Source organism: Barbus barbus, assembly GCF_936440315.1.
Source record: "Barbus barbus genome assembly, chromosome: 34".
Classification (NCBI taxonomy): Eukaryota; Metazoa; Chordata; class Actinopteri; order Cypriniformes; family Cyprinidae; genus Barbus; species Barbus barbus.
In genome coordinates, this window is record NC_136762.1 from 16978263 (window position 1) to 16991344 (window position 13082).

The following is a 13082-nucleotide window of genomic DNA, read 5'->3' on the forward strand; positions in this document are numbered from 1 at the left end:
TCTACCTGAGCGTCCCCGAAGTGTCTCCAAATCAGCTGGACTACCTCGGGGTGGAGTCGCCATTCTCCCGGAAGGGCGGGCTGACATGAGAGCTCGTCGGCTGCACGATTGAGCTCGCCAGGGATATGAACGGCGCGAGCGGTGCCTGGATACTTGCACTAGGGGAACTCCTGCCCGAAGAAAAGCAAGATCCGACCACGGGCCGAAGGTCTGACGGCAGGACGGGGTAACTGAGACCCGGTAAGTGCCGCGTCGCCATGCCCATCTCGGGACCCGGTCATGAAGCCAATGCTGAAGCGGTCTCATATGAAGCAACCCGAGCGGCGTGACAGCGGCTGCAGATGCCATATGCCCCAGGAGCCTCTGAAAGTGTTTCAGTGGAGCCGCTGTCTTGCGCTGGAAAGACTCCAGGCAGTTCAGCATCGACTGAGCACGCTCTACTGAGAGACGTGCTGTGAGGTTGACCGAGTCCAACTCTATACCGAGAAAAGAGATCCTCTGCACAGGGGAGAGTTTGCTCTTTTCCCAGTTGACCCGAAGCCCCAACCGGCTGAGGTGGCCAAGCACCGTGTCCCTGTGATCGCACAACAGTGCTCGAGACTGGGCCAGTATGAGCCAGTCGTCGAGGTAGTTGAGAACGCGAATGCCTGCTTCCCTTAATGGAACAAGGGCTGCCTCCACGACCTTGGTGAAGACATGAGGCGACAGGGATAGCCCGAAGGGGAGGACTTTGTACTGATATGCTCGTCCTTCAAACGCAAAGCGGAGAAACGGTCTGTGTCGAGGTAGGATTGAGACATGAAAGTACGCGTCCTTCAGGTCGATCGCTGCGAACCAATCGAACGGACGGATGCATTGAAAAATGCGTCTTTGCGTCAACATCCTGAACGGGAGCTTGTGAAGGGCCCGGTTCAGGACGCGCAGGTCCAAGATTGGTCGTAACCCACCGCCTTTCTTGGGTACAATGAAGTACGGGCTGTAAAACCCCGACTTCATCTCAGCTGGAGGGACCGGCTCTATCGCGTCCTTCGCCAGCAGGACCGCGACTTCCGCACGCAAGAGAGGGGCATCCTTGCTCAACACAGAGGTGAACCGAACGCCCCTGAACTTGGGGGGACGCCGGGCGAACTGAATCGCGTAGCCAAGTCTGATGGTTCTCATGAGCCAGCGAGACGGCCTGGGGAGCGCTAGCCAGGCCCCCAGAAACCGTACAAGCGGGACCAAGGGAGCCACGGATGTACCCGTGGCGGGGCAGCGAAGTGGAGCACAGGGGCCCGCCTTGGAAGGCAGTGCGTTCCGAAGTGGGGTCTGAGTGTGCAGTGCGACACTTACCTGGCTCCAAGGCTGAGCAGGGGGCGCGGGAGAAGGCATCGCGTCCTCGGACCGGACCCTGCTGCTCATAGGCGAAAGGAGAGGGGGACGGGAGTGTGGAGACGGGGTCTCGTGCACTGCCATCCTCGCCCTCTTGGGACCCGGAGAAAAAGGAAACTGCTCTTTTTTTGAGCCAGTGGCGGAACAGAATAAAAAGGGAACAAAAGATTCTCCACCCGGCCCTCCTCCGGGGGAAGGAGTGGTGCAGTCACCATCTCCTGAAGAGCAGGATCCAGAGACTCCGGGTCGCCCGTCTCAGGGCCGCCGCTTGCCCTGGCGCTTCGCAGATTTGGCAGGGGCAGAGACGGGCTGCGCCGCTTTCCTGCAGCCAGCTCCACGCTGCGGCCGTTGTGAAGGCTGCTGCTGGGGCCGAGCTGGAGCGGAGGTGGAGGCCGCAGGAGGGCGCCCTCGGCGACGAGCAGACGGAGGGGCTGCAGCCGGCGGTGGGGTGGAGACAGCAGCGGACCGCCGGGGCAGGATGTGTCGAAACGCCTCTGTCTGCTGCTGTGCGGCGGAGAACTGTTGGGCAAAGCCCTCCACCGCTTCGCCGAATAGGCCGGCCTGGGAGATCGGGGCGTCTAAGAAACGGTGTTTGTCAGACTCCCTCATATCCGCCAAGGTCAGCCATAAGTGGCGCTCCTGGACCACCAACGTGGACATCGTCTGACCCAGGGCCCGCGCCGTGACTTTCGTCGCCCGTAGGGCAAGGTCCGTCGCTGTGCGCAGTTCCTGCAATCCGGCTGGGTCAGCACCACCCTCGTGCAACTGCTTTAACGCCTTGGCCTGGTGGACTTGCAGGAGGGCCATGGCGTGCAGGGCGGAAGCGGCCTGTCCAGCAGCACTGTAAGCCTTGGCCGTCAGAGCAGACGAGAACTTACAGGCCCTGGACGGAAGGCGTGGATTACCCCTCCAGGCGGCAGCGCCCTGCGGGCAGAGCTGCATTGCAATGGCGCGCTCAACTGGGGGGATCTCCACATACCCTTGGGCCGCCCCACCGTCGAGGGTGGTGAGGACGGAGGAGGCACTAGGTCTGTTTCGGGCAGAAAAAGGTGCCCTCCAAGACCTAGTCACCTCCTCATGCACTTCCGGGAAGAATGGAACCGGAGGCGGTTGCCTGCGATCGGCCTGCGCCCCCAGGAACCAATCGTCCAGCCTTGAGCGTTCGGGAGAAGGAGGAGGCCTCCAGTGCAGCCCGATGCTCTCAGCGGCCCGGGAAAGCATAGCAGTCAGTTCTGGATCTGACTCGGTCAACGCCACTCTTCCTGATGGAGGCAGCGCAGCCGAATCATCATTTCCAGAACCTAGCTCATCCCCCGATGCAGTGACCGACATCCTGTCATCTGCTGGAGCTCCGAACGAGATGCTGGGCCCCGCCCTGTCCGAGGACTCCACAAACTCGTCCGGAAACCCCAGACGGTGCGATGCGCTAGAGGAGTGAGAGGCCCGCGGAGACGCACTCGACGGGGAAGCTCTCACTGTGATCCTCAAGTCACCCTGACCATGAGCCGAAGTAGCCCTCCGAGAACCGGAGGAACTAGAACGGGGCATGGCAAGGGGGATACCCCCCCGCTTGACGAGGAGGTATCTGGAGCGCAGCATCGCGATGGTCATGTTCCCACACAGAGAACATGAGTCATCCACGAGCGCTGCCTCAGCGTGCTGAAAGCCCAAGCACGAGACACAGCGATCGTGACCATCAGATGAAGCCAGGAAACGGCCACATCCAGAAACACACGAGCGGGAAGCCATCTTTAAAAAGACGCCCGTCGCTCGTGGAGCTCTTTCAGAATTTGCTCTTTTTTGAAAAGAAATTCTCTTTCAGAAAAAAAGTGTTGAAGCGCCCAGGAGAGGTCGCAGCGCGACCGCAGAATGAGAGCTGCAGCACGCCGAGATGAAGCAGCAGCACTGGACCGCAACCTCCGCTGACGCGCCGTAACACCAACACTCGTCAAATGCTGTCTTGTAGCACACTCTCGGAGATTCGCTGAAAGGCTCGGCTCCGAAGCGAAAAGCTGATGTGCGTTTGCACGCGCTCTCCTTTTATACCCGCACTGCGGGGCGGGGTGCGCGTGGCGAAACACGCACGCCAACTGTCATTGGCTTGTTTTGTTAACACTCGAAGATGATTGGGCTCTCGAGCGAGTTCCCATTAGTCAGTCACACTGACGTTATGTCGAACGTGACTGACTGATAGGGAACTACAGGGATCACTGAACAATTTAGAGGTGAAAAATATATGTAAGAAGTTTTAGGGTTTTACTCGCACCTTAACTAGATTTTATATCTCATTCTAGATAGGCTCTTTAACCTTAATGTAAATTTATAAGATTTGTGCAGACATGATGTAGAAAAGGGTCATGACATCTGTAACTCTATAGCATAACAATATGTTCTGTACCAGTGTACTGTAAGTACAGCCCATTCACTCTTTGTTATGTTAAGTTGTACTGAGTATACCGACCTTAAAAGGAACACATTTGTAGAAATCCCTTTTAATGGAGTCCTGTTGTATAATGGTCAGGTTGCGATTGTCAGTCCTCAAAATTACCACTATAGAAAGCGGTTCTTTGGGCTCATGGATCTGTGCACACAGAGTCTCTGTGCTGCCACCCACAGCCTGGGAAGTGACTGTCACCAGGTAGATGCTGAAAGAATACAAAACACAAAGAAATACATCCAGAGACTTGCATAAATCATACAATGACAATAAAATGCTTTTTTAGCATAAGTTTAGTGTTGCATGAGCCTGCTTGAAAAAAAAGTAAATGTTGTGTAAGTGGTTGGTGCAATATAAATGTGGCACTAAAAGAAAAAATATTATATTTAACCAGACAATACATATAGTGTTACATTAAAATATAATTAAAATAAATATAATAGTAAAATGTATAGGCTGTTTTTTTTGTAATAACAAAAATACAGTAAAAATAGTAATATTATGAAAAAGTATTACAATTTAAAATAACTGTTTTCTATTTTAATATACACTGAATAAAATTATAAACGCAACGCTTTTGTTTTTGCCCCCATTTTTCATGAGCTGAACTCAAAGATCTAAGACTTCTTCTATGTACACAAAAGGCCTATTTCTCTCAAATATTGTTCACAAATCTGTCTAAATCTGTGTTAGTGAGCACTTCTTATGTTAATTTCTCTACCATAAGCCGTCTCCAAAGGTGTTTCAGAGTATTTGGCAGTACATCCAACCGGCCTCACAACTGCAGACCACGTGTAACCACACCAGCCCAGGACCTCCACATCCAGCATCTTCACCTCCAAGATCGTCTGAGACCAGCCACCCAGACAGCCGCTGCAACAATCGGTTTGCATAACCAAAGAATTTCTGCACAAACGGTCAGAAACCGTCTCAGGGAAGCTCATCTGCATGCTCGTCGTCCTCATCGGGGTCTCGACCTGACTACAGTTCGTCATCTTAACCGACTTGAGTGGGCAAATGCTCACATTCGATGGCGTCTGGCACTTTGGAGAGGTGTTCTTCACGGATGAATCCTGGTTTTCACTGTACAGGACAGATGGCAGACAGCGTGTATGGCGTCATGTGGGTGAGCGGTTTGCTGATGTCAACATTGTGGATCGAGTGGCCCACGGTGGTGGTGGGGTTATGGTATAGGCAGGCGTATGTTATGGACAACGAACACAGGTGCATTTTATTGATGGCATTTTGAATGCACAGAGATACCTTGACGAGATCCTGAGGCCCATTGTTGTGCCATTCATCCACAACCATCACCTCATGTTGCAGCATGATAATGCACGGCCCCATGTTGCAAGGATCTGTCCACAATTCCTGAAAGCTGAAAACATCCCAGTTCTTGCATGGCCAGCATACTCACCGGACATGTCACCCATTAAGCATGTTTGGGATGCTCTGGATCAGCGTATACGACAGCGTGTTCCAGTTCCTGCCAATATCCAGCAACTTCGCACAGCCATTGAAGAGGAGTGGACCAACATTCCACAAGCCACAATCACCAACCTGATCAGATGTGTTGCACTGCGTGAGGCAAATGGTGATCACACCAGACACTGACTGGTTTTCAGACCCCCCCCCCCCCCCCAATACAGTAAAACTGCACATTTTAGAGTGGCCTTTTATTGTGGCCAGCCTAAGGCACACCTGTGCGATAATCATGCTGTCTAATCAGCATCTTGATATGCCACACCTGTCAGGTGGATGGATTATCTCGGCAAAGTAGAAGTGCTCACTAACACAGATTTAGACAGATTTGTGAACAATATTTGAGAGAAATAGGCCTTTTGTGTACATAGAAAAAGTCTTAGATCTTTGAGTTCAGCTCATGAAAAAATGGGGGCAGAAACAAAAGTGTTATAATTTTGTTCAGTGTATTTTAAAATAAAAAAACAGTCCAAGAGTGCACATCAATTAGGCCAAAAAAGCTCAATGTGGGTGCTCCACCACATAAGAATAGAGACGACAACATCAAAGTAGGCACACCACAGCTCCAGAGATATAGAAGTATTTAATTATGTTCTCAGGTGACGTTTCGAGCTTAAATGCTCTACGCTCATCAGAAATGTGCTATCATATATTTTAAAATGTAATTTATTCCTGTGATGGCAAATCTGAATCTGAAATTAAATCATTCTAATATGGGACCCTGGACCACAAAACCAGTCATAAGGATTTATGAATCTGAAAAGCTGGATGAATAAGCTTTCCATTGATGTATGATTTGTTAGGATATGATAATATGTGGCCAAGATACAACTATTTAAAAACTATGGAATCTGAGGGCGCCTAATTTAAATCTAAATATTGAGAAAATTGCCTTTATATTTGTCCAAATGAAGTCCTTAGCAATGTATATTAATAATCAAAAATTTATAAACATCATGTCAGTAAACAAAACCAACACTAACCTGTAGATTCACATGTAATTCTGACCAAGCTGAAGTGTTGAAGGATAAGCGGGCAGTGCCACTGATATCTGTTGTCATAAAAAAAAAAATCAATTTTCGAAAAAATAATGGAAAATTTACTTTAATATCGTAATGATTTTTGGCATAAAAGAAAAATTTATAATTTTGACCCATACAATGTATTTTTGGCTATTGCTACAAATACTTATGACTTGTTTTGTGGTCCAGGGTCACATATGTGGATGCTGCACAGTTTTATTTTTTTATCAATTATTAAATTATAAGTTCAAAACAGATTTTGTTGATTCATATTTTATCAAAAACGTGTATTTTTTTTTAGGATTCTTAGATAAATAGAAAGTTCAAATGGGCACCCTAGCAACATACCTATACTGCCTATACTTTTGATGCATCGTTGCTGAATAAAACTGAATAAAAATTCCTTCAAAAAAAAGTTTCCACTCCACAATTCCCACCACAATTATTAAGCAGTACAATTGATTTCAATATTACTGATAATAAGAAATGTTTTTGAGCAGCAAATCAGCATATTCCAATGATTCTAATGACACTGAAGACTGGGAGTAATGATGCTGAAAATTCGATTTGCCCTCAAAGGAATGCATTATATTTTAAAATATAGAAAAAATAGAAAACAGATATTTTAAATTGCAATAATAGTTTGCAAAATTATTTTTACTGCAGTCTTTTATGCAGTCATGGTGAGCAAACTAATAAAGGTAAATGGGCATTCCCAGAATTCCCTGCACAAACCTTGACATATGATTCTATTTTGTAATTTCAGTTACTTTAGATTATCATTAATTAGTCTTATTTGTGATGTTGATGGTCTTTTGTGTTCATATGGGTAACACTGTGTGTTGTCTTGTCTCTTTATGTTTTTAGTGAGCTGTGGAATAGGCCAATATTGTTTTAACTCACAGATTTAATAGCTAAAATTACATATTATAATATTATTTAATGCAAAATATGGTCACGAAAATGCTTCCCATAATGCTTGCTTGCGACATCGTCACAGTGTCTCTCTTCCGGTAAGTTTTTACCGTGAATCTAAAAATAAAATATTTACAGTGTTGAGTGTGTGAACACTTTAGTGCAGTTGTCGTAAACTTTTCATCAGTGTCTACTATAGTTGTGGAAGACATTCGTCTAGTCCTCGACCTGCGTTTTCCCTCATTACTCTACCTTCTGCTATCTTACATTTGTGAAGATAATAATAATAAAGGTTCTTACGGATCGGTGGCTCCACTCGTTAAGGAGCATTGCAGCAGCAGCAGCAGCAGCGACGGCAGAAGCGACAGCAGCATCCTGAGCAGACAGTCCGGCACATGCGCAGAGAACTCGCCCACTGATCCCATCACACCAGAGCGCACTTTATACACCTCTGCAGTCCTCCTCCCTGTCGTACCACACCGAGGGAGGGAAAGTTGAGCAACTGGTATGATGAGTAGTTGGATCAATTGGGATTGACAAGTGGACAGTGATTCACTATAAAGAGGCTGAATGAGTTTAACTTTTTATGTTGTTTGCAAAGATTATTTTGACAAACAAGCTGTATTGACCATTCGAGTTAGGTGACACTTGGGGAATTTATGCATTGCAAACAATAAAATAAAATAAAACATTAAAAGTCCTGGAAACTTTCAATAATAAGTTAAACAATAAAAGCAAACAATAAAGAAAATAAAATAAAATAATAAAATAGTTTATTTTACTTTTTTCATTATTCCTTTTTATGCATTGTTTCATTTATTATTATTATTATTAATAATGACTTTTAATCCTTGTTTCTCAAACATCTTTAACTATTCAAATCCACCATAAAAATATTCCTTTATTTTAAAAATGAAATAAGAATTAAAATATAAATTTATAATATAAAAAATAAAAATATAAAAACAATCAATTGTACAGCATTTATTAAATTAAATTAAGTTTTGGAATCTTTTTTTATCAGGCAGTCATGATTTATTGTTCATGATGCTCTTAAACTATTAAAATGCACTATACAAATACTGTTATATTTTGAAAGACATTATAAACTTAATAAATAAGTACGTAAAATAAGTAGGCTGTGAAAATTATCCAAGGATATTTTCTCATTCATCTACATGTCAAATATACAGTATGTATACTATAATATAATATTCAAATTACTATTCAACATTTGTATTTCATCCAGAAATAATCAAAAGTTTAGTATAATTTGTAGATTTAAAAAAATACAGTTGATACGGTTTATGGATAATGCAGACATTATAGCATTTGCATCAAATTATTTATAATTACTTTCATTTGTTGACTGTTAAAGGTGTGACTTAACACGACATGCACTGCTGGGGAAAAAAACTGCAATGTCATGCAGCAGAACATCAAACCACTAAAAATGTGCACGAAATCTCCGGAAATGTGCTAAATTTCAATTAGTGTGTCAGTTCTCTTTTTGAATTTTTGGTGCGTGCAATATCAAGAGCCCTAAAACCAACTCAGGTAGCCACTCGGCTGTGTTCTGGCAGCGGCTCACCGAAAGTGAGCCAGCTCTGGCCCAGTAATGGTTGCCAGATTTGGCTAGGCTTTGGATGTGCGGATCTGGCCCGATTTGCATTGAGACATGGCACATTTAGCCGCATTCGGCCCGATTACGAACCAAGGGCTGGTCTGATTTTGGCTGAGATATGGGCATGCATACCCAGACCAGTTTAGGTTGAGTGCTGGGGGTGGGTCTCCGTTTACAATGTGGTAATTAGTATGTAGTGACACTTAAACTTAAACATAATGGCCCGGTTTCACAAACGGGGTTTAGCTTAAGCCAGGACTAGGCCTTAGTTAAATTAAGATATTTAAGCAACTTTTACAAAAATGCCTTAGAAGAAAACATTACAGGAGTGCATCTTGACACAGAACAATGACACTGACATATTTTAAGATATGTCAGAGAAAGATATTTTCAGTTGAGACCGCTCAAACATGCATTTTAGTCTGAGACTAGCTTAAGCATTGTCTGTGAAACTGGGGGAATATCTTTTACCTGCCCATGTTATGTTATTTTTTAGTGTATTTTTTATTTTAATTCCTATAATTATTATTTACTTTTATCCAACATTGTCTTTTTTCTTTAACTACATTTGAAAATTAATGATTTAATTCATATAATGAAACACGCTTAAAGTGGTTAAGGGATCTTTAACATTATTTTTGCAATATGAGTTTCAAAACATGCGCACTAGCTTTGACATCTAATGACAAAACCTGGCGGGCTTTTTGTGCTGCTAATTGCCAGAAGAACTTGCTACCCTGGTGAGTAAACATTTGATCTAATCTAACATATAATATCATTTTAATAAACCGTTCTACACATATAATATCTAAGTAATGTTTATTTATAATAAAGCTATAATTGTGAGTTTGCTGACATAGTGCTAGAGTTTAGCTCCAACCATAATCAAGCACACATGATCCAGCTGATCAAGGTCTTCAGGATTACTAGAAACTTCCAAGCAGGTGTGAGTTGGAGCTGGTTGGAGCTAAACTGTGCAGATCTGTGGCCCCCCAGGAATTGAGTTTGGCACCACTGGTCTATAGTATTGTGACTGATCTCTTTTTCTTTTTTCAATCAGTGCAAAGAAATGCAAGTACTGGCAGTGCATCAGATGGAGAGATTGGAAAGTTCATCAAAAGATGGCTGCTGTTCACTTTGGACAGAGATGGGGAAGAAAAGAGCGGGCCTGAATGCTCGAGATTGTCTGAATAACCAGACGTGCCATTGTCTGTTCCCCTTTTTGTCTCTCTTTCTGTCAATCTGTCCCTCTTTTAGGGTATGCTTACATGAGGAAGCTCCTGGAGTTTTTTGTTTGTTTGTTTGTTTGCTTTTTCAAATAAATTATCTCATAAATATCACTCATATTTTCATTGTGTAATTTTTATACTTGGGGAAAAGGAGCACATATGGATGTTATGGGGTAATTCACGGGGTAGTCGGTAGAAATGGTGTAAGGGCCAAACCCTTAATCTTTGTAAAGGTGACATATTTAGTTGGCATGCATAAGTACATGTAGGCTTAACAAAACAAATTATTCAAAGCTCTGGTTTTATATAAAAACTGGAAGGAGTCTTTAATACACATATTTTAGAAGTTGTAATTCTGTATGAGTAAGTGTAAGTATATATATTCTTTTAATTTAGTAAACAAGACTAGTACCGACTAGGTGTCGGGCATGATTGTGACCCAGTGTTGGCTCAGTTTCAGTACCCAGTGTCGGACCAGTGCCGGCTAAGTGTACCTTTTTGATTGGCGTGATTGTGGCCCAATGCTGGTGGTGTTGGCTCAGTTTCAGTACCCATACTGGCTAAGTGTTTACCCAGACAGCAACATAGTTTTGGCCCAGATCTGGCCCGTGTGAAATCCATGCGGTCCATATATGGGCCAGATCTGGACCGACACTGCTTGCTGTCTTGGTAATTTCTTGTCTGTGTGATTGTGGCCCAATGCCTGTGGTGTTGGCTCAGTTTCAGTACTCAGTGTCAGACCAGTGCCGGCTAAGTGTACCATTTTGGTTGGCGTGATTGTGGCCCAATGCCGGTGGTGTCGGCTCAGTTTCAGTACCTAGACTCGGACCAGTACTGGCTAAGTGTTTAATTTCTCGTCGGTGTGATTGTGGCCCAATGCGGTGGTGTTGGCTCAGTTTCAGTACCCAGACTCAGACCAGTACTGGCTAAGTGTTTAATTTCTCATCTGTGTGATTGTGTATTTGGGCCGATCCTGGGGCATCATTCATCCCATGTCCATGCCGAGTCTGGCAACAGCAGCTGGGCCGAGTTGTTTCTTCAACCGTTTCTTCCAAACCGTTTTGGCTACCTGGGAAGTTTTGAATCATATTGGGATTGTGGTGTGCATGAACAAAGACATGTAGACACAAAGACATTTAGTATGTTTTAGAGGGTGTGGGTTCTCACAGGTGTATTTGGGAAAATGTAGCATTGGGTGAGGAAAGCTTTTGTTTCAGTGACACTACACCTCACTAATTATCCAGTCCGTTATTGAATCACCAAGTTGGAGGTGTATTTCTTCCCATTTCCTGCTAAACGGGTTATATGTGATTTTTACTTCTTTATTTTAGAGATTGTTTATGTAATCTGGAGACTTTGGTGTACTTATCTTGTTGTTGTTTTTTGTTAATGACCGTGCCAAAGACAATGCCTGTTCACAAGTGTCACAAGTTTATGTGTGTCAGCAACCAAGATGCAAACAAGTGGGAATAAATTCAGCGGTACATGTGACACACACAGATTATTTCACAACAAGGAGCAGCTTTCCAAGCCAGTACCACCCACTGGTTAAATAAAACACGTTTTGTGTATGCAAAAAAACAAAAAAATCTATTTTGTATAGTGTTTAGAGTGTTATCTGTAATGTCCTGTTAATGTTTAATGTATAATATTTTATATTAAATATTGTTTGTTGATGTACTGCAATGAAACAGAACAAACATGACAAAATGGGGCAAAACAGATTAATACAAAATAATTAGACCATAAACATCAGACTCAACTCTTGATCCCATACCGTGCGATTTAACCTGCAATGCAAATTTAAATAAGGACTAGACAAATAAAATTAAACGATAATACACAGGCTTATAATACATACAATATTTCATAATTCACAGATACAGTTTTAGGCCATTTAATTACAGAATATTTGGTTATTTTGGTATTTTCAAATCTTGTTAAATTTGTTTTGTAACAGTTGCATCACCAAGAAGCAGCTGTGCCATGGCTCCCTTATTAGGGATCTGAACTGGACTGTCAAATGCAATAACATGAAGATATTTTTTTCATGCAAACCTCAGGTTATTCTTCTGTTATTTATATATATATATATATATATATATATATATATATATTTTTTTTTTTTTTTTTTTTTTTTTTTATGTATCTAATATATTCATATATTTTTCTTACTGGTTGCCGCCTTTGCTCATCTAGAAATGTTCATTTCGATAAACAATCAGACATCACACTGAAGATTAGAGTTAACATTGAGCAGAATAAAAAAGACTCAATGACTTAACCCCTGTGATCTGTTGTAAATTCTTCACCTAAATTGGTGTTCTTGGGGAAAAATAACCAGGCTTTTAAAAATTTCTCATAACGCTACATTATCACCAATTCTTGGATTAAATCTTTTTGTCAATCTTTTTTAGTTATCTCAACAAATTTGAAATTGTTATGCAGAAACATTTTTACAGTGTGGGAACTGACTGAACACAGGTCTCACTGATCTGAACTTTCTTTTCTGAGTTTATGCACAGTTTTTGAGTGGAATTATTTTTGGCAATATTCATTTAAAAACTGAGGTGCATGAGCTTTGATTAATGAGGCCTATGATTAATCAGTTCCAAAAAGAAATACAAAACCTGCGCTAACTTAAGGAAAAGAAGTTGTTAAAAAGACTGAATCCAATATTTGATAATAATATGTCGTAACGAGACACTTTTGACACTGCAAGTGTAACAAGGTGGGGGAAAAAGCACAAAATAATGAATAAAAATGTGAAGCTATTACAGCCTGTGTGAGCAAAGTCAGTAAGATTTTAACCAATGCAACAACATTAACTAGCATTTAAAAAAAAAATGAAAAAGAAAATCCTCTCCGTGTCAAAATGTTCGGAACACAACATGAGGTTAACTCAGGTCTGTTAAGATACAAAATTAAGAAATGTTATTTATTATATGAATGATTAATAATATTTATCATTCAATACATTCAGAATGTATTGAATTCAAAGA

The 13082-nt window shown here is 42.8% G+C and overlaps 1 protein-coding gene across 1 annotated transcript in view; it reads right to left on the reverse strand.

Moving 5' to 3' along the window:
- The window catches only part of LOC306853831 (alpha-2-macroglobulin-like protein 1), a gene marked incomplete at both ends in the record, with an annotated part of 38394 nt that extends 27759 nt beyond the window's left edge, over positions 1–10635 (reverse strand). Inside the window, 3 exons of the mRNA XM_079391475.1 lie at positions 3833–4016; positions 7528–7693; positions 10575–10635. Of these exons, the coding sequence (XP_079247601.1) occupies positions 3833–4016; positions 7528–7693; positions 10575–10635 (411 nt within the window). The remainder of the gene's footprint in view (positions 1–3832; positions 4017–7527; positions 7694–10574) is intronic.
- Between the last annotated feature and the right edge of the window lie 2447 nt (positions 10636–13082).